Source organism: Eleginops maclovinus, chromosome 6 (genome assembly GCF_036324505.1).
Source record: "Eleginops maclovinus isolate JMC-PN-2008 ecotype Puerto Natales chromosome 6, JC_Emac_rtc_rv5, whole genome shotgun sequence".
In the NCBI taxonomy this organism is placed as follows: Eukaryota; Metazoa; Chordata; class Actinopteri; order Perciformes; family Eleginopidae; genus Eleginops; species Eleginops maclovinus.
In genome coordinates, this window is record NC_086354.1 from 8,522,471 (window position 1) to 8,544,452 (window position 21,982).

Here is a 21,982-nt window from a genome sequence, read left to right on the forward strand (position 1 = left end):
TGAGTTGTGAAACACAGACCTCTCAAAGACTGACCTATACACACGGAGTGAGAGTCAGAGTTTCTAAAAAAACATCTATCACACTAGCCCGCTGCATGTCATGGGTTAAAGGGGAGAGCCACCGCGTAAAGGTCCCAGTATACCTGACGTTCCTGGCATGCACCTCCTTGGGTTTATACGAAGGCAGAGAAAAGCAATAAGATTTACAGCACTGTGTGACCATAGAATGAGTAGAACAGCTGAGTTACAGCTGACCCTGTAAGACAGGAAGCATTGAATCTTTTAAAATACATTTTTATTATGTAGAAACTGAAAACATAGTGTACAATATTCTTGCTGGAACAGTTGTTACAGTGCGATATTAATGTGATTAATTTCACCAAAGATTTCATTTCAGACAATAGAAATGTTAATTCCTCGTTCTAGTAAAACATGTTAACATTAACAAATACAATGCAATGTTAGAAATGAATGCTGCCTTCAAAGTGAACATCTTTAAACAAATCCACAGACACACGCCCACCCGAACATATGGGTATTGAAAATGTAGTTTCAGTAGGAGTATCAGTGTAGGTATAATTCTAGTAGGATTTGCAATAGGGTCCACAAAACATTGGCACTTCACAGTGAAAATGAGGGTCATTATATTTACACGGAATACTGACAAAACACACAAAACAGAACCTAAAGAAAAGTAAGAAATAAGACTCACTAATCCATATTGTTAGTTTCCACTTCACAGTCTCAGCCTCTTTGGTGAGGATTTAGATGAACTGTTATCCAAACATTTTCTAATAAACTTAGTCACTTAAAATGATCTTTAAAGGGTTGATTTGGACACAGATTGGTATGGTTCAGTTGTTAAACTCTCCAATTATCACTGTTCATCCCTCTGAGCCATCTTAGTGTAATACAATCAATCAGATGAGATTCTCTGAGGCGCTGATTGTGATCCAGGTTCCCCTCAACAACCACTAACTGATAACACATAATAATTCAATGCTTCAAATCATTGCACCAAGGTCCTTTATGTCTTTATTCAAGTCCATCAACATATTGGTTCATATTAGAACACAATTAAAACCTTTAGCAATGGATTTCATAAGCAACCTGTGATCCAAAGAGTAGACTTTGACTGAGGAAGAGCTCCTCAGGGTCTGCTGTAAGGGGTCCCTCATTTCCGTCTGCTGGGTTTCTGCGAAGCCCCATCCCCCCTGATCTGGTCAGTGTCTGCACCATTTCGTGGTCTAGGAGAGCCTCTTTCATACCCTTCTGCTGGACAAACCCGCTCATTATGGGACATCTGGATGAAGTGGAGCCCATGACAGGCTTGGTTCTGTTGAGAACATACATTTCATGGCCGTGGTCGTCGCGGTACTCTTCTAGCTGCGCAAACGTGGTGGGTCCGTCAGAGTAGTCATTCACATAGAGGATGCTCTCTTCCTTGCTGGTACAGTAGGACCCGCCTTCTTCTTTTCGAAACTGCTGGTGACGAGTGTAAATCATTATCAACAGGAGAACGGCAGTTAGTGCCAGCAAGGAGATACCAACAGCAATGGCGGTCTGCGTAGCAGGGCCAAGAGCGTAGAAGTCCATGCTGTCCTGTTCATAGAGCAGCTCCTGGCTAACATCCAGAACCTCTGGCTGAAAGAAGGAGCTAGATGAAGAGGAAACAACGGATTGCATGTTCAAACGTGGCCAGAACTGGGATGAATATGAAGAAGAAGACATGTTGACAGCCAGATGAAAGGTGACTTTGGCTACACCACCGGGGTTCCAGGCTTCACACTCATAACGCCCAGCATGTGCTACAGTCACGTTGCTGAGGAACAGCATGCCACTGCCCATGTCCGGATCAAAACTGTCCCTCTCGCCGCCCTCCTCAGTTCCACGCACAAGCCCCTGGATTCCTCCAACACCTCCAAGATTTACCCCTCCACTGCTGGGCAGGGCTGTAACCACTCCTCCAGCTCCAGGCCTGAAGAGCTCACCATTGGGTCCCAGCTCCTGAACCAAGCCTCGAGGTGATAACTGGGCCTTGCCATAGGAGGCTTTCTTCCAGGTCACCTGGGGCTGAGGGTATCCTGAGGCCTGGCAGGAGACTCTGAGGCTCTCCCCTAGTCGCACAGTCAAGTGGCTTGGCTCAAGCTGCACCACAGGTGGGATGCAGACCAGACTGTTGGGTGCCACCTCCACCAGGCTGAGGTGGGATAGGCGAGGAGGTTCAGAGCACATCAGCCGACGCTGTTCGGCAGAGCTTAACAGACGCTGTCCGTCTTCGCTGATCCAGGTTCTCAGCCAGCCTAGAGCGCAATCACAGCGCCATGGGTTTTCTGGAGAAAAGGAAGGGAAAAACAAGGTTAACCAACTGAATGGTTTTGTCAACTGCTGTTTCCAATGACATTAATCAACTTTGAATCCCTGGTTTAGAAATTGTTTGGTAGAGAATCCCTTGGTTATAGAACAATTCTAGAACTACATGAAAACTGCTGATGAAGATCATTCGGCAGTATACAAAGCTCCAAGCAAGATGCTAAATGGATCTAGAGTTGATATATATATATGTTTTCCAATATCCACTTGTCAATTAACAAATTGGCAAAATTATGTCGCCTCATGTTCACTTCCACTCTTTAATAGTCAATGGGCAATGCGGGACAGTGCCCCAACATGGGTTAAAAGTTACTAAAGTGCACAAAAGGAATACATTTTAAAGGTCTAAAACAAATGAGCAAACTCATGTGATAAAATAGAAAGTCTCAGAACAGCAGCTCCATTGAACCTATGGCACTTTTATCTGCCACATATTTATTTTTCTCATTATTATTTAATCCTAGTTTGAGCTCTTTTGCCGTCCATTGCAGGACTTATTACCCTCAATAGGAGGTCCCTTTTGGAGACAGTGTGGCTTGAATTTTTTCTTTTAAATTATGTCTTTGAGGGATTTACTCTTTCATTAAAGGATTATGACTTGATGAAACCCTTTGATAGATAAAACATTTTTAAGGCACTTAATTTTCATTGACATTAGCCAGCAGCCAGTTCTTCAAAGTTGTGGTATTGGAAGCATTTTTCAAAGCACTTTGAATTCAAATAAATATTGGAGGATTATGTCATACTACAGTCAGACATAATGTTGTTTAGGTAGTCTGTTCACTCTCTGCCTACCTGTGACACGGAGCACCTGCAGGCTAACAAGCGGTTTGAGTGACGAAGCCCCCAGGGTGCGGAGGTGATTTCTGCTGAGGTCCAACAGAGCCAGAGATGACAAGCCAGACAGAGCCTGCTCAGCCAGCAGCTCTATGCTGTTATCCTGCAGGTGAAGTTCCTGCAGACGCTGCAGATGGCAAAAAGACATAAAGCAGAGAAAGGTCAATGTTAACGGAGGAGGATGACTCACTTCCATCTGACTGAATGGTAGGGATTAATCCGACATGTTGTCATATATTGGATTTAAACTTGCAGACGTCATCCTGTATAATCCTTTAAAAGGTATCCGGTATTGGAATAGCTTGAGCTTTGCTAGCGAAAGTGAAGCTTTTTCCCTTTACCAAACAATTAAAGATGAACTGGTAAGAAATCAAAAGGTTTGTTAAAGTATTACTACATCTTAACTACGTTTTGATGATTTTTGAATTATTGGCAAGAAGTCAGACACATTTCTGACACTTTAAAGCTTCTAAAAACCTGCTGTGATTCCTCTCTGTGTAATGTGGAAGTATGGTAGTGTTCTTAGTGCCGCTATCATATTGCGCTCACCCCTACAGGGGCAATTTTGTCTGCAATGTCCCACTCTTGTGCAATTTCCAAAAACTGACGCATGCTTCAGCAAAGTGCATTTCCACCATCTTTACCACACCTGTTAATTTTGAAATGCCTTTCTTCCTTGTGTCTTGTCATGTCTTTATATTTTCTCGCCTGTGTGATTGTTGGATTTTGTTCACTTGCTGCTTTTTCTGCGTTCTCCGCCTGTGTCTTATCCTTGTGATTAATCTTGTATGTATAATATTATATCAGTCTTGTATGTATATTATACATACAAGACTAACTGACAGGGATTACTAGGGAAGACAAGGATATATACATTGTATATATCCTTGTCTTCCCTAGTAATCCCTGTCAGTTCGTTGTCATTTCCACAAGTTTGGTTCAGTCTGTCGCAGTTCCTGGTTACCTGTCTGTATTGTACTGGATTTTCCTCATCTGTCCTCCTGTGTTATCACGCCCTTCAGTTTTAGTTAGTTTTTATTTGTAGCAGCTTTAATTTAATAAAGCTTGTTTTTGTTTCATACCTGCTATCCCTCTGTCATTCTGCAATTGGGTCCAGATTTCACACCCAAAGCAAACTAGTGCAGAACGCTTTCCTGGATTAGGTTTGCCATTATACTGAGATAGTAAGCGTTCTTACAGGTGTGTAGTGTTCTCTAATCAATATAATACTTGTAGCATGTGCCAATTCCTCAGGTTTCTTACAGTACAATTAATAGTAAACACCTGTGCTGAAATTAAGGGAGGAAGTTGGGGTCAAACTTAATAATGTGATTAACGCGTCAAGGCTCCCAGATTAGTCGACAACATTAATGACAGCCCTACTTTAAACATTTCATCCATCCATTAATCCATCCCATTATCTCATCTCACTAACCTGCAGTCCCCTGAAGGTGTTGTCCTGCACTTTACTGATCTGATTCCCGGCGAGGTACAGGATCCGGAGATGCTCCAGACCCCGAAACATGTCTGGGGTGACCAGGTGGATGAGGTTACCATTGAGGGCCAGCTCCAGCAGCTGCCCCTGGCTGAGAAACGCCCCTGGCTCCAGGGCTGAGATGCTATTATTCTGAAGGTACAGGTAATGAAGGCTGCCAAGGCGAGTCAGGTCCTGAAGACGGATCTGCACTATAGCATTGTCCTGGAGGAAAATGGTCTGCAGCGGCGACAGGGTAAATCAAATCAGTGGAGTGATCACAAATGAATTACATTAGAGACACAGAGGAGGGGATGTGATGTTTGAATTTGTTTTCTACAAGAGTGTGAGCATGGCCTATTGCTGTGCTGTGCTCACCGAGTAGAAAAATGTATTAACCATGAGGAGAGATTACATTAACAACGGGGCAACTGTTAGAGCTGTCTGCACTCACTGGGCTGTGCAGAGCTTTGGATATATGTTAATGTAGGCATTACAAACAATATGGAACGAGCAAGTTCCAAATAGTAATGGCTCTGAAAATGTGGGTTCTGCAGCATGTTCCCTTTCCTTTGTGGCTCAGTTATTTTGCCAAATGCTGCAGAAATCACAGACCTTGTCAGCAAACAAAAAAAGATGTTCGAGTGATTGGAACTACACACTTTGTGCTTGACCCACAATGCATGGCTTGATTTCTAAAATGTGCAACCACTGGAGATGTTTTTCGAACGAAGCAAACACGGCCCATGAGGTGAAGAATGATCGACGAGATAGACCTGCTGATTGAGGTTAATGGAACAATTTATGCGCTACATGGTCTTCATTAATATTCATGGGCTGCCGTAATGTTGTGGGGCCTGAACCCGGGAGGAAAAGACGTGTAATGTTTAACATCTTCTCAACAGATGATCAGAAAGTGTGCAAGAGTCACTTTCTGAGCAAGAATGAATAATTACACAGGCAACATCGCAGCACCCTCCCTCAGGCTCGCATCAAAGAGGGTCACGGCGAATTGATTAACCACAATCATTTCAGGGTAATAAGAATGGATCAGAGAGGGAGTTAGCAGATACAAAACCACTCATGCGAAAGGGTGAGTGGTGGGGGGGGGGGGGTTAGCTTTAATGCATTGTGTGCTAGCACCCTCACTCATGGTCGATCGGCCAACTGACCTCGGTTACAGAGGGGACACCATGCGGGATTTCTTTGATTCCAAGAGAACCGCACTCCACTGTTAGGCTGTAGCAGCGACAGCCGGATGGGCATCCAACACACGGTCGAGGGACGAGGGCCACGATGATGAGGGTGAGGCTGGAGAGCCAAAAGATGACCATGGCGGTTTTTACTGTAGACCTTCAGAGACAAAACCTTGAGAGGGAAGAGAATAGACACATCAATCACTCAGTTACAACCCTTTTCCTTCAGGGTAATTCATTTCATCCACCAAGCAAAGATTGACAGTGGCTGCAGATCTGCTGCATATGCAGATTGTTGTGTAATGGCAAGGGAGGCATGAAAAAAAAAGCATGGGGAACATATGTCCTTATCCCCGCCTGTTTTCCATTCAACTGTGTCTAGTCAGTGGAATTGCAGCAGCTTCTATTATGAGCTTCAATTAATTAAAGATGGGATAAAAAGATGTGCAGGTTGCCTCAAGGACCTCTCTCGCCTTTTTAATGCATGCGCAAACACACTCACACTCCTTCTATTTCTGTCTCTTTCTTTGTCTTACAAAGACACACACACACACACACACTCATGGAAATGTGCAGCAAAGAGATGGAGGCTTCCGTTCTGACCCCGGTAATCTTTGAAACCATATTTACTTTCTCAAAGCAAACCTCAATCGGCAAGCAGCTCTAATCATCTGATCAAAAAACATCAGTGTTGGCCGCTAGCTTTACCTTAGAGCAATATCTTCCTTTGATATAAACCCATTACTGAGCAACTCATCCGTGTCCTTTTTTCCCTACTCCTATACAGCCCAGGAGGGATTTATTGTCTCGCTCTGCAGTTCATGTTGGACATCCAATATCATGCAGCCTGGCGGTGTTCACAAAAGTTAATCGGCAACAGATAACATGAACATACTGCAGTGTTGGAGATAAAATACATGTTGAAATGTCACACTGAGCCTGTCAATCAGTGACGGCAGGTACATTTACTAAATCTAGAGAATCTTCATCCAGATGGGAAGCAGCCATGTCATTGATCCAATCCTAGCTGACAGTATTATAAAACATTCACAGCCTTGTTTCCATATCCCATTAAGCCTGTCTGACTTGTGAAATTTCTAGTTTGCTTAAGATTGTGGAATCACTCAGACAGATAATTGATGACATTTACATCTCGAGCAGAATCATTTGGATATCATCTAGTTTATTAAATATTTGAATGCACACAGATCTCATTACCGATGAGGGATTAGAGGGTCTTGCCGCTGATAAATATTCAGTTTGCAGGGTGTTTGAACTATTCTGTCAGATTAATATCAAGCGTGTCTCATTTGTCGCGTTATAATCCAGACCAGTAATTTACTGCCTAAGTGCAAAAGCACTGGGATCTCTATTTCAGCATCTGAGTAGTCATTTACTGTGCAGCCGCACTGCATTATTAAGGAAATGAGCAATGAACTGGATTTTTAATATTGCATGTTTGAAAGCATTTACGAGGATAGCCGGATAGATTAATACAATGTGACCTACATAAGCCTTTCAATCGTCTTCTCAGCGAAACAGAGAGAGACACTTATTAACTAAAGCATGCCATTTCCTCTCCAGAGCTCTCCCCAAACAAGCATAGGAGAGAAATTATGTACTTCTATTGTTGGGGACAGAAAGCGGAAAAATTGAATTTTGAATAAGGCCTTGGTCTGTCATTGAGCTTTTGTTACTTCTCACTGTGAGATGACTTTTAAATAGCTTTGACTTGCCTGAGAAGTGTCAGTAGGGAACCAGAGAAGATGCTCGCCTGCCCCTCGGCTAAGAATACACACAGAACAGGGTGCACGCTCTGTGATTTGTTGTTAGAAAAGAGCCCGACATCAATGCAAATGACACACTGTCAGGTAGAGAAAATAGCTTGTGCATTTCTATTCTATTTCACTTTTACATGGTCTTTAAATAAAACCTCCGTGGCAATCATGCCATGGTTTGAGTGTTCACCTATAGAGTTATCAGAGTCTGCAAACAGAGAGAAGATACAAATAAACCACTGGTGAGATGTTTTGAAAAAAAAAACAATGCTGCTGACTGCAACTTGTCTTACAGCTTTTGCTTTTCCATTTCAGATTCAGTTTGCACTCACTCTGCTCATCTTTTGTCATGCCGATGTGGGATTTCAGTGGTAAGAGGTCAATTTGTTCATTTCAGTCACAGTAATCCTCAGCGGGAACATGCGTAATCTGCACAATCAGATGCTCGTTAGCTAAGCCGCTCTCGCCGTTTTCATAGAGGGTGGAGGGGTGGGGGGGCTTTGTTTGGCGGTAAAAATCCAGGTCAGCAATATATCGCTATTGACAGTGTAAATAGGATGATGATTTTTGTGTACAAAAACATGTCTGTAGCCAGGCTTACATGTTATGGGATAACCAGGATACAAAAAAACGTTACTGCATTAACATAAGCCGAGTGTACATTGTGCTATTGCATTAATTAATTGCCATCTTTCTGTATTTCAATTTTTTGCAATGCATTTGATATAAAGGTGATCCAAAAGTTACATAATGTAATCAGGTTACATCACTATAATATTATGATATTTAGGGTACAGAGTAAAAATAAAATGTCAGGTAACTAACCAATTACATTTTTTAAGAGGCTCTGTGATGCTTTTTGGGGGTTATCCCTTTTCTATAGTGTGTTTGTGTGGTTTGTGTGCATGTTAATGGTCACAAACTGTTCTCCTGCCTGATATGCCTCTATTAGACTCCTTTGTAACATACTGACATCACTATGTAACACTGGCATTTGAATTTTGGCTAGCGCTCCGCATTTTACATGATAGGCTAAGGGGCGAGAGCCATCCAGCTAACCAATCAGAGTAGACTGGGCTTGATGTCACAGTAAAGGCACAAAATACAAATATGGACCTGAAAATGAGCATTTTTCTTCTTCTTTAAAGTAACCCTCCCACTATGACTGTAACTCATTTTGTAATAAACTGCAAATCACACAAAGACTGTTCAGCATTCTGTATCTGTATCAGTACTGCAGCTCTGCACACATTATTTCATACTGACTTGAACTTGTTTGTTTGGGCATTTTCTGAAATTACAATTGTCTCTTTTTTCTTGACAAAGTGCTTTGTTTTTTTTTGGTCAAGCTACAAACAAATCATCCTCTGCTGAACAATCGCAGCTATGGCTGGCCACACATTAAAAGAACAGAACAATTCACTTTTTTCTGTTCTTTCTCTTATCCTTCAAAGGAGGGTGGGTGTTGATGTGTCGGAGGTGCAGCAGACAGTCAGAGCGCTAGAGGCAGAAGCAAAGTTCACATCCCTGTGCTGTCACTGGTGCAGGTCGGCCTCATCCGTTGTTATGGTAACTCTTGTGATGGGGAAAAGTTCGCTCTCTGGGCCCGAAGGCCAGGCACCATTCCTTTGAGCTTGTGTTAGGCAAACAACACAACAGAAATAGAAGCTGTCATTTCCAGGGGAAAATTGCTCACAGGAAATTGAGCTTTGTGATGACCCTGAGCTAAACCTTAAATCCTCTTTTAGTCCGAGTCTTTTTCTCCTGCCTGAACTTTCTCCCCCTTTTCTTTTTATGCTCTCTCTTCCTTTCATGGTTTTTGTCTCAAAGTCTCCATCATATTCCCTCCCCCCCATCTCTGACCTCTTCCTTTTTTCTCATCCCTCGTCCTTCTGCGGTGACTGACAGGTGCTAAATCATTTGTCTCAGAGCATCCCTTTGTCCACAAATAGACCGAGGCCGGGGCGCGTTGAGAACACTGTGGCACTAAACCAAGAGTAGCATACTGACTTTGAGCGATAGTCTCGACCACACACACACACACACACACACACACACACACACACACACACACACACACACACACACACACACACACACACACACACACACACACTCATAAACATGCAGAGCACGCACGCAAAGTAGCACTTGTAAACTAGCCACCGACAGTGAGGGACACACACTCTGACTGGCGAACACACAAAAGCTTAACACTCGCACATCCCGCACACAACCAGCCATCATCATCCAAAGAGTCAGACCAAGTGGGATACAGATTGGCAGCCATGTAAGCGCTCGCACACACACATATTTAGTGTCAGCGGTAAAGCGGTAAAGAAAGCTCTACCTGCATTAATTTCTTTATTTTGCCACTAGAACTCTGTCCAGCTTGGCCATTGATTTTCACCATGAAAGCAGATGTTTGGGTGTTGGATTTTGGATTGCATTTGTGGATGTCTTCAAGGGAAAGAAATGTAATGAATGCAGGATTTGCTTGAAAACGTGTGTGTGTGTGTGTGTGTGTGTGTGTGTGTGTGTGTGTGTGTGTGTGTGTGTGTGTGTGTGTGTGTGTGTGTGTGTGTGTGTGTGTGTGTTTGTATGTGGCTCACTGTCAGGCAGAATCCCCCCTAAGCAGCAACAACACTCCGACACTTCTCCCAGTGGAGCATTTGGTCTGAAACTTACTTATACCAACTCCATAAATCTTTGCTTTTTAAAAGTTCACATGATAAACTGCTGTGACAGGTCTGTTTGGGATGGAGATTGGTGTTGCTAATGTAAGCTGGCCGACATAAAAACTCAAAGGTTATTGATATAAACGGCAAAGCAACCCAGAAACTGATTCCTTTGTCTAGGGCAATATTATTATTCCATGCTACTGTGACTCCAACCAATATATATGATGAATACAAATGGTCTGGTGTGACTCAACAGGTTTGTGTTGGGATTCTTGCAGTCCAATTTGATTTGCGGCTGATAATTGAGAAGTAAAAGTGCAATGGCGACTTTATGACTGCACAATCGATATCCGTTTTCCAAGATTTACTTTCATACACTCACTGTCCAAGACGGGAGGATTGTAACTTCCCGTCATCATCACCGCTCAAAGCTGAAAGAGAGATTGTAAACCTCTTTTATCCTTTGAGAATTTACTTTTTGTTATTTCATGCTTTCTTGCCTCTAAAATCCAGTTGCAAGGCTTCACACATTATTGATTGATAAAACCATTAGTTGCACCTTAAAAACTTTAATGAAAGAGCTCCTCATGAGAAAGTGGTACCCAAAATGAGCCGATTTAATCATCTTGAGTGCACTGTTAAAAATCTTTATTAACAAAGCAATATGTTGATGATATTTAGTAAAGAGTTGGATAAAAAGGTAACACCACTGTCACATCTGTCCCCTAAATGCAGCTACAAACAGAAGCCGCTTCAGTTTGCATAGCATTACTCATCATATATTGTTTGTATAATCAGTAAACAATAAACAACATGTGAAAAAGTCAGGTGACTATTATCCAGGCAGTGAGTTCCTGGAGTCTGGTTGTGTCATGAGGTTGCCAGGCAACCAGTGGAAACTCCTGAGAGTGACATGTTTGCAAAGATGTAAGTACCTTTAGACAGAGCCAGTGGACGGTTCAACAAAGCATCCTACTTTTTTTTTTCTTGGATTTCTCCTACAAGTAACTTGTTTGTTACTCCAAACATCTCAAACTGATGCCTCAGGTATTAAATAAACCACAGTCCTGCATAAATACATTTTATATTACAGCAGGGACACCAACCCGAGATATTTAGTTGTGTTTAATGGAAATTTGTGTTGTCAAAAATTGACCCAAAAGAAGGGAAAGCTCAGACTACTAGAAGGATATGCAAAGAGTTTTACCGTGGTTGGTTTGTTGCTAATGCCGTACACCCCACCAATAACGCGTATAACTTTACATCACGTATGAACCGAAACCTAACACCCATTTTTTGAGCAGCTTTCACGTACTTGGATCAGTGGGGAAAGACTGTTTGAGTCTTTTAACACACAGGGGAGACATTTAAAGGTATTCAATACATTAAAACGTGCATTTTGCATAATAGGGGATGTTCAAGTTTCCTTTTTAAATTGTTGCTAAGGATAGATGGAAAAAGGCACATATAGGACAGGACTTAAAGTTAATTTCCCAAGCCAAAACATGCTAGAGGAATCTTGAGTTCTTTTTTTTAGGAAAATCTTAAATTTAGGCTGTTTGATTTCGAGGGTTGGGGTAGTTTGCCCCCGTTTCCGGTCTTTATGCTAAACTAAGATAAGCTCAACAAAGCTACTACTGAATAGTTAGGAGAGCTGTATTGCTGTATTATAGGAAAGCACAAAGAGCGTATTCCCTGAAGTGATGATTGAGACTCTTTTTAGAAAAAGCAAATAAAGGAGACTAAAAGATGGTCTGTCTGTGTTTTTCTTTCATTCGTTGAATGCAGGCATTGTGCAATTGTATGTTTTATAAAGAAGTCTTACCCTGACTGTTTCCTGTTCTTCACATTTCTAAAGATTCCCATGTCAACATCACCTCTCTGACACTACCTCCTGTGAATCTCATCATTTCTTTAGTCGGTCCTTTCCAAATGTCGATTTTTCTGTAGTCTCTCTTCGTCTCTTTTGAGCATGCACACCGTCCGGTCTAATTGTCAAGGTTGGTTGATGCAATCGATCAGAGCAATTTCACTCACAGCAGCCCAATCTGACAGGCTGCACGATTTATGAGTCAGTGGATTATGCCAGAGCAGAATGAATGGTTTGGTTTCTTATATTTATTGCATATGCTCCATTTTCATCAATCTGTTTGAACCCTAATTCTGTTCACCCCTGTCTCTGACTGAGAGAGTGGGAGTGTGTAGTAATGAGGGAAGCCACAGAAACACACAAACACAACAATCACATTTGACTGTTGGTGAGTAGTTCTGTTTCACATTGTAATGGATGAATGAGATCAGACAGGCTGGAAGATGGATGGAGGGGAATCTCACCCTCCTCTATTGAAAATAAAAACAATGACTTCCATTTGAATACTGTCCCGAATTTTAATAAAAGTGTCCACATGAATGCGTTTGATTTGATTTACTTTTCTTTAATGCTGTTGCATTATTGTGTTTCCCCTGATGTTCCAGATGGGTGCATCTGAATTATACATAAAACTCCTTTTATGGCAGCTCAGTTGAAAGTGCAGGTATTACTCAAGCAGTGATGAAATTGTGTTGCAGGCCGTGTTTGTCCCCAAAAAATTAAATGTATTCTATGCAATGCTGCGATAACGATTGCTTATCACAGCGCCATATTGCTTTTCAGGAATATTGGGTGTGCATTGAATCCTCACAAATTGTGTTTCTTTGTTGCCATGGAAGTGACAGCCTCTGCAAGTGATGGATGTCACACGTATGTCAAATAACACTCGCCTGTAGTGTGGTTATCTATGACGTCTGGAATATAGACAGGAAAATAATGAAATTGTTAAAGTAATCTGTTTTTCTCCCTATATTTCAGCTGATCTTTCCCACCTGCCCATACTGTTCTAAACCAAGGCCAGAGTTGCCGATGTGGTACAATTACAGCTAAGATAAATGTCAGTCTTCATTGTCTGGCAGACAGTAGCCAATGAAAAATTAAAGTTCTCTGCAGGCGTAAGAAGTCAACTTGTCCGTACGGATCTGTCCACACAAGAAAGATCTCCCCCACCCCAGAGTTAAACAAACAAGGTTTTATCTAGTGGCCCGCTTTTTGGCTCCACACAGCTTCATGTAGAGAATAGCAATTAACCAGAGAGCAGTGATTTTAAATGTTGACATTAAGGAAGGAACTGGATCATTCAGAAGTCAGAATTAGGAAACATGATGGTCTTCCTATGTAGCATGCAACAGTAAGCCAGTAGTGTCCTAATCACACTTTATTTTCCTGGCATCTCCCATAGTGTCACAGTTATACTCCTGCCATATTCCTAGTGGGTGTGTGCTGTGCTCAGCACTGATCTTATAATGCTTGATTTCCCCCCCATCACAACAGTATCACTTTAATATTCCTGTGTGATTTGAATACGCAATGGCTCTGCAGTGAAATTACTTATAGTTTGTTTTCAAATTGTATTCTTAGATTAGGAGAGCTGCTTTAGTGCTTTAGTACTGCAGCATGATGGGAAAATCTATAGACAATCTTAAGTAATGGCTCACTGCTGCCTTAATTTGAAATCTCTTTTTCTTCTTGAACGTTTATAAGAGGAGCAGCAAGACCAATTAGCTAGTGAGTGTATATCCTGGGATAGTAACTCAGTTGCCAGTTTGATTGGGAATGCCAATAACAATTGCTTTCTTGATCAATTAATCTTTAATTTAATTAATTATTTTCCTTATTTTTATGAATACACAAACTGTTTTTTGGTCTTTAAACTCTCAGAAAATGTGGAACAGTGTTTCCCAAAGCCTGTCCTTAAATGGTTTTTTTTGTCCACAACTTAAAGATATTTAGTTTACTGTTGAAAAGGAGAAAAAAATATGAATATTCAGATGTTAGTAGATGAAATTTGAGAATTTCGTCTCCTTTTTTGTAAAACATTCCTTAAACCGTTTAATTGACTATAAAAACATATTGCAGATGTATCTAATATTTGAAATCTAACCAATTGATCTTTATTAGATACATCCTGCCAAAACAAAAGCAGTCCCAAACAACAGCCCTGCTATGAAACCAACATTGAAAATGGGTCAATATTTAGTTGTGGTTCTTTTAAAGACATTTTGATTCAACTTGATGCTACAATTTGTGACATTGTTGAATTGTGTACTATTGCACATTTACACAAACACAATCCATTTTATTAGGTAATGAAATCCAACACAACTCTTCTGCCCTACAATGTAAGAAGGTACTTCATTTCTATAATGCTCAGTTTCTAGATACTTCCAAAAAGTAATTCAGTCATATGTTTGAGAATTGACGTCGGTGTCATTTTGGCTGGTGTGCTGGACTGCATTTTGTTTGTATGTATCATGATGTTTTGATATATGATCTGATACCAATATAATTTAAATGTAGGATGCTAATTTCCATATTGAATAATATATTGGACTGCGTGATATTCTACCATCAGCACAGAATAGAAACATTAAGTCTGTAGCAGGGAGCCTTCATTTGGGTTTTCTGCTGTTGTTCTTTTGTTATGCATCCCTATTAGTGTGTCCACCCAATCACTGACAATAAAGGAAGCGTCATTTTTAAAAAAGGAAATGAATACTAGACTATGACCTATTCTATTGAGCTTCAAAAACACCTGGACTTATTGATTAGTCATCAACTCCCACAAAATTGCGAACTTAAAATGACAATCAATTAATCACCAAGGGATTTTCAGCCTCTCAAATATTGAGATGTTCTGTTTGTTTCTGTTTTGCTAACATACTTAAGTGAAATCTTTGTTTTTCGGACTAACAGAAACAGACATTTAAATACGTCGCATTGGACTTCGAGAATTGTATGGACAAAACGACTGATCCAGAACATGCATGGCCAGATGTATTAATAATGATAGCAAGCTTTATTTACAGCACGAATTCCAGATATGAGGGCGGTCTATTTACAAAAAAAAATGTTGTTTCATTTCACTTTAACTTCTTTCAACATGATTTAATCCTACACACAAAACACATCAGACCTTTTGTTCCACTCTCACGATCTAATCTCCCAGAGTACACCGCACACAGCTCCATACTTCAATATACAGCAACAAAAACAACCTTCCTTCATGTGGATTAAATCGTTTGACATGTCATTCTCTAACAAACAACACTTGAAAACCTCTATCCCAAGCGCGCTCATTCCCCTTTTTTTAATCCCCAACACAAACTGCGTCCTACCGTTTCCCTGCGTGCGCGGACTTGATCCCGGCAGCGGTCTTCTCACTTAGAATACCAATTTAAAAAGAACAAAAAGGAAAAGGATAAATCCCAGTTCAAATCAGTGCTGATGCATGAACAGGGGCATTGTTTGTCTGCTACCGCTCGCTTTTCTTTCCACTCGTTTCTTACTGGGCAGAGGTTTAGTATCCACACTGGCTGAGCTCGTCCATTCTAATTGGACGCTGAGATCCCGAGGAAGCTGCTCACCAATCTGACTGCCAATGTGGACGAAAGCGCTGATGGTGGTCGATTTATACTCTTATCTTCCTCTTCTGGTAGTATGATGTGTCTTTGAATCCTTTCCCCCTGTCTTACCTTGCCTTTCCTCTCACTGATATCCTCCAACAGTGACCCACTCTGATTATCTCGGCTTGACTTGACTCCCTAGTCCCTACCCCTTTTAGAGAGAGAGAGAGAGAGAGAGAGAGAGAGAGAGAGAGAGAGAGAGAGAGAGAGAGAGAGAGGGAGGGAGAGAGAGAGAGAGGGGGGGTGGTTGATAGGTGGGTATTTTTTATCCTCGTTCACTTTCAAAACAAACATTTGGTGTCACATGGGTTGTTGCATTTAACCTTAAGACTTATTTCCAGCAACACTTTAATGTGAAACACCATGTTGAAAGAGTGATTTCAGCACCACGGACAGCGGCCTTGTGTTTTATTGTGAAAGGTTACGGTCGTAAAATGTGATCCTCCACACTCCGCCACTGGCAGAGTGATGGGTTATACTTCCTGCAGTGGCAATGGCAGACAGAAGTGTGGAGAAGCGAGGGGACAGAGTGAGTGGAAAAAGTGTCATTTCTGTCTAGCCAAGGGCAAGGGAATTCGAGCTGAAACGTGCCCCCCCTCTATATCCTCCAAAACCTTGGTGCTCAGTCATAGCAAGCGGCTACACTTCATCAGTGGCAGTGAGGGAATGGGTGAATATTAGCTTACTTTCTATTTCCAGCACCTTAAAGGCCCCTGTCTTTGATTGTTCGCCCTATGTCTGTGAATACTTTGTTGGAAGAACTTTAATGTTACGGTTCAATAATAGAAAATTGGTTCCCAACATTTTCAGTTTTACGTAACACACAGTCCTTACAGATGAGCTGTCGAGCAGCTCAGAGTTCAGACAAAGCAAGGAAGACCACACAGATAATACTGGATTAAAGTACAACACATGTATTCAACCAATATTGTCAATACATGGAAATATGATGAACAATGTAAAGCAAAAAAACAAGTGGAAAATCAAATCTAATCAATATGAAAACAAAACTCAACAAAAGCCTGCTCGCTGGGAGGAGAAGGAGACACAACTGACATGAAGTGCTGTATGTGAGAAAGCACATTTAAAGATCATACGGACTTAACCGACTTTACCCTTCTAGTTCCCCAGCTCAATATCTGTGTAATGTCCTTTGAGCATGGGTGTAAAATTAGGAAGCCGATACATAATTGCAGTATAATATATAATAACATCAGGCGACTCCTCCTGCCTCAACCAAATGGAGTATTTCCAAAAAAGGGATAAAGCTTGTGACATGGAAAACATTCTGTTGTGTGCTAGAGAAAGATATTCCAAACCTCATTCTCCAGACATTATCTGGGTCAAAATGAGGAATAATTTATAAAAAGCAACCAGGAAGAGTGGATTTAGGTGTAAAAGTAACATTTAATATTTGACAGAAGACTGAAGCATGAAACAAAGCAAAAATGTGCTGGGCAGGAAGTTATATGGCTATAACCACACAACTACCAGAGTGCTTTTAACAATTTATCCAGTAGACCTACTTCTAGCTAGCTGTTTACTTCACTAACTTAGTGATATCACTGTGTAACTCTCGCTTCTATTGGCTACCGGTCCAACACATTGTATTTGATAGGCTAAGGGGCGGGACATCTCTAAGCGGTTGACCAATCACAACAGAAATAATTAATCATTCGTCTCTACTCTGTTGCAAACTGATTTAGTTCAGGTGTTAGAGAGGATTTCACACATGCATATCATTTTTTATAATCAAAAACTACTTTCTTCTCTTCTGGTGAAATAAGTTAAGCTACTCTTTTGCAATCTCACCACAAGGTCCTTGGTGACAGCTGAAGTAACACCTTGGGTACAAGGAGACAAAGCATGTTTGGATATCAAAGAAGTCTGGGAATCAAAGAAGTCAGTGAATATATGCCCCTGTGCATGCGTTGCACCTCTGATGATGACTTGAACACACACTAATCACTCCACAGTGGATGAAACTGTGCTGACCCACATCAAGCAGCACTTCATTAACAGCTGCACTCGCGTGCATGCGCGATGACCCATAGCTGTGTGTGAAAAGGTTCCTATGCCTGAGCAGGTACATTAGTTTGTGTCTAATTGCGTGTCTTTGTAATGCTGAGAACACCGCAGTGTGTGTGTGTGTGTGTGTGTGTGTGTGTGTGTGTGTGTGTGTGTGTGTGTGTGTGTGTGTGTGTGTGTGTGTGTGTGTGTGTGTATGTGTGTGTGTGTGAGTGTGTGTGTTTGAGCTTGGATTTTAATGATCTCCTCCTACCCCCTCTGGGCCAGCACAAGCTTATTTCGACCCACATCAGGATAATTAACATCATACTCAAGTGTCTGTAAGAGCACAGGGCTCCTTTTCACCATCCTTCCTCTCTTCCTGCTGTTATTAACTCTGACTATTTTTGCTCACAAGAAGAGCAACCAATGTTGAAATTCAACCCACGGGCTATTTGTATGCATGCAAAGTCCCACTCTCCCGAAAAGTTTATTTGCACATAAATTGGTCCATAAACTTTGCTTACAAGTTGTGTTATGCAGCCATGAAAATAAAAGCACCCCAGCCTCAAGCTTAACAGTTTAGCTTCATGGTTGCCAGTTTGAATCCCCACATATTCAGTCAGTTCCCTTCTCCCACTTTCCACACTGTTAAACTAAGAGCACTTTAACAAGTCACAGTTCCATTAGGTGCTCTGTGGCCAACATAAGAAGACTGAGGTTCTCTGGGCTGTATGCAGGTGTGTGTGTGTGTGTCTGTGAGTGTGTGTTTGAGTAAAAAAAAATATTGCAGCTACCCTAGCCATAGGGTTCGGCTGTAATTAGGAATGTTCTCTTTCTCCACTTGCTTTGTAAATGCATACACCTCTATATCAAAGAGAGAACATGGTGGCTGCTATGAAGGATTTGTCCTCCTTTTACATTGAAATGATGTGTCCTTATTCCTTTATTGTCCTGGTACTTCAATTAGAAAAACCAAGGATTATTCATGGATGGCAGCATGTGAAAGAAACTTGAACTAAGAAGCTCAAACTGAGAATGAGTAACCGTGGAACGCAGGCGCTTTGTCACTGTGAAAAAAATTATTTGGACTGAATCATCCATCTCTTTGTGACTAAAATTGGTTTGAGCTATTTTCAAAATGACAAGCAGAAATAAACTTTGATGACTTGATTCACAGACAGATGGGGATCGGAGCGATTTAATCTAAAACAAAGTAAAAAAAAACAGGCTGGTATAATTTCCGTTTACATGCTTTATGCAGCAATATAAATGAACACAATTTCCATATAAATGTGGGAAGAAAACTGTTGATGAAATCACTTCTTTTTTTTTAGACAGATGTTTGGGACATAACTGTGATTTAAGGCAAACAAACACCATGTGATGTGATGATCTCCTAATAAAAAGCAAGCAGGACATGAAAGCTTTACAAATGGCCGCAAAAACAACAGCTGTAATGCGACGGGCAGACATTTGTTCCACTAATCACTGAGGGGATTGTCAAATACAGCCGAATGGGGGCTAAGCGAGTCTTATGTTATTAGACTGTGTTGCTGTGACTCCACAACACACACACACACACACACACACACACACACACACACACACACACACACACACACACACACACACACACACACACACACACACACACACACACACACACACACACACACACACACACATACAAACAGTATGCAGAGGATTGGTCTGTTGTCCATCATGGCCCTCACACCTTGACATCTGTCAGAGATTTTGACATGTCAGATTGCAGCATACAGGGATTACACTGATCTGTGGTGAAAAGGCATGTTCAGGCAGAGTTTTCCAAGTGTGTATGTAACACACAATAAACAAGGTGGGTTATATGCTCATTGGCAGATCAATTCATCTCAATATAACAACATGTTGATTTATCATACTGCTATCCAACTTAGACACTAAGACATACTTTCACTTATTTAATTTTTAATCTGGTGGATTTTTTGGTAAATTATTACATCATACAAGGAGGCCCGACATACACAAATGACATTACATTACAGGTTACTTGTTAGACGCTTGCCCAAGGACACAATGACATGCTGACTGCAGAGAGGATTGAACCTGTGCTCCCCTGATCTGAAGATAAACGCACTCGTCCACAGCCTCTTCAAATGCAAATGCACCATCAGGAACTCTACACATTAGTGGAGAGGTGTCAGAGCAATGAGGGTTTTGGTACCTTGCTCTCTAGGACATCTCTGCAGTTTCTGCTGGAAAAACTGTCATCTCTTCATCTACGAGTTTGCACTCTGTTTTTGTAGTCCACCGGTGACCCTTCGGTTCTCAAGCCAGCTCCCAACAGACAGGGCTACTGCTGTCGGAAGGAATTCTCTGATCGGGAATTGAACACCGGCCGTATCGGTAAGAGCAAATCCAACCACTACAATAGAAGGTAATTTGATGCTTGCATACCAGTTTACTTATTTCTCGAGATCCATGGTATTTGATTGGTGGTGCTCACAGTATTGAAAAATTACCATTTCAGTATGTCCCAGAAACAATATCCCAGCTACTCTGTTAAGCATCATGCAAACTGTCTGTGTTGTTGGGTGAGACACAGAAAGGCAATAGATGAGTTGGAATTAAATATTGTTTGTTGGAAGGTAAAAGGTAATGGATATGTGCCAGGAGTTAGCTGAGCAGAGGGGTAGCCTGAGGGTTTGGGGAACTAGGATGATGGCATTGTTTTGAGTGGAAGGCAGAGCAGAGTATCCAGAGAGACAGGAGGGTAGATCTGAGTCAAGCCGGTCCAAAAGGGAATCTAAAGTGAAGCTGAGCTGAGTCAGAATTCAGGCCAGGGATACAAGGCCACAACGATAAGGACTGAGGCCCAGAGCAGAGGAAACTGCGGAGAGCAGAGAAACAGGATTTGTCTGGGATAAACAGGAAATAATCTAAAAGTTTAACATGAAAATGCTGAAATATGAGCTGCAATCTCGCAAGATTGATGTGTCAGAGCTGTGTCTTTGACGTAGTCTTGATATCTGGATGGAATGCTTCTGTGGCTTCTGCTACTCGTTCTTTAAATACAACACTAACAACTATACAGTAAATCAGATAACCTATGTTACTTCAGGGTGGACAGATGGATTACAGGTGGTTACATATGAAATTAAGTTGCCACATTTTATCAGAAAAGAAGAAGAAGGCACTACAGAGCATCAAAGGAAGGTTACAGGATGTCTAAAAGTGAACGGTGGCTGATGGGTAAATGTGCTAAAACTGCCTAAAACACTTGCATTAGGAGAAATTGTTGTTGGTCAACAATCACTGTCACTGGAAACTTAAAATGTAACCTAGTCATTTCAAATATACTGACAAAACACTCACAATTATGAAACAGTGATTGACAGTTGGTCAACTTTGTAATACCCACACATCAACCAGCACTGCGGTCCATGCTTTGTGCATCACTTATTGGTGTCCCTGTTACAGTTGTGTTTTTATGCTTTCTCTTATAGCGTTTCGTTTATGAAGCCTTTGAGCAAATGCTGCACATGTTTTGTCAAGTTGGTGAAGATGTTTCTTCATTTGCATGTGTTTTGGCATATTTGTGTTTTTATAATTGCATTGTTTTTGGGCTGTTAGCACGCTTGCCCATGTTGGCCACCATAGTAGGAAACAGGGGTCTTATCAGATGTCAAGCACTTATATAAAAACATATTATTCAGCTTTAAATACCAGAAGAACTAACGCATGCACAGGTTAAAACACAACATAACATCATACATAACATCTGGCACCCCTGTCTCCACTCTGATAATCACAGGCACTAACACAGAAAGAGAGAGGGAGTAGAGGGCATGACAGAAAGCTGTGTTCTATGGATTTATCCACCAACATTAGGGAGTGATGTTGTCTTCTTTAATGCTACATTAATCAATATAGCATTCAGAATCAGAATCAGAATGCTTTTATTTGTCTCACAGAGACACTCCTTTTCTTGAGTGCTATGAATTTGGGTTGGTAAAAAAAAAAAAAAAAAGGGGCAGATAGATTTTCTTGGCACCACAGTTGTCTTTTCTAACTCTTTTCAATTGTCTTTCTCATCTTTCCTTGACCTCATGATGTTTCCCATCAAGGTCAAGGAGA

The 21,982-nt window shown here is 41.3% G+C and overlaps 1 protein-coding gene across 3 annotated transcripts; it reads right to left on the reverse strand.

Annotated features, from left to right (window-relative positions):
* Positions 1-277: 277 nt before the first annotated feature.
* Positions 278-15,940, reverse strand: LOC134866368 (leucine-rich repeat-containing protein 24-like). 3 transcript variants are annotated; one of them, XM_063886493.1, is made up of 5 exons: positions 15,905-15,940; positions 5,857-6,052; positions 4,646-4,924; positions 3,169-3,337; positions 278-2,333 (listed from the first exon to the last, which is right to left on the reverse strand). In XM_063886493.1, exons 2-5 carry the CDS (start codon positions 6,016-6,018, stop codon positions 1,087-1,089), a joined length of 1,857 nt encoding a protein of 618 aa, XP_063742563.1. In that variant the 5' UTR covers positions 6,019-6,052; positions 15,905-15,940; the 3' UTR covers positions 278-1,086. The 3 variants fall into 3 exon arrangements, with proteins under 3 accessions (XP_063742563.1, XP_063742564.1, XP_063742562.1); XM_063886494.1 differs by having other exon boundaries at positions 15,797-15,934; XM_063886492.1 differs by having other exon boundaries at positions 15,548-15,914.
* Between the last annotated feature and the right edge of the window lie 6,042 nt (positions 15,941-21,982).

What these genes read in the sequence shown, in the direction of transcription:
- LOC134866368 (XM_063886493.1), bottom strand. Translation starts at nt 6,018, where the DNA reads ATGGTCATCTTTTGGCTCTCCAGCCTCACCCTCATCATCGTGGCCCTC. An exon ending in GTGTCCCCTCTGTAACCGAG is followed by an intron (nt 4,925 to 5,856) that starts GTCAGTTGGCCG and finishes TCGCCGCTGCAG; the next exon opens with ACCATTTTCCTCCAGGACAA. An exon ending in GCAGGTGCTCCGTGTCACAG is followed by an intron (nt 2,334 to 3,168) that starts GTAGGCAGAGAG and finishes CCTTTTCTCCAG; the next exon opens with AAAACCCATGGCGCTGTGAT.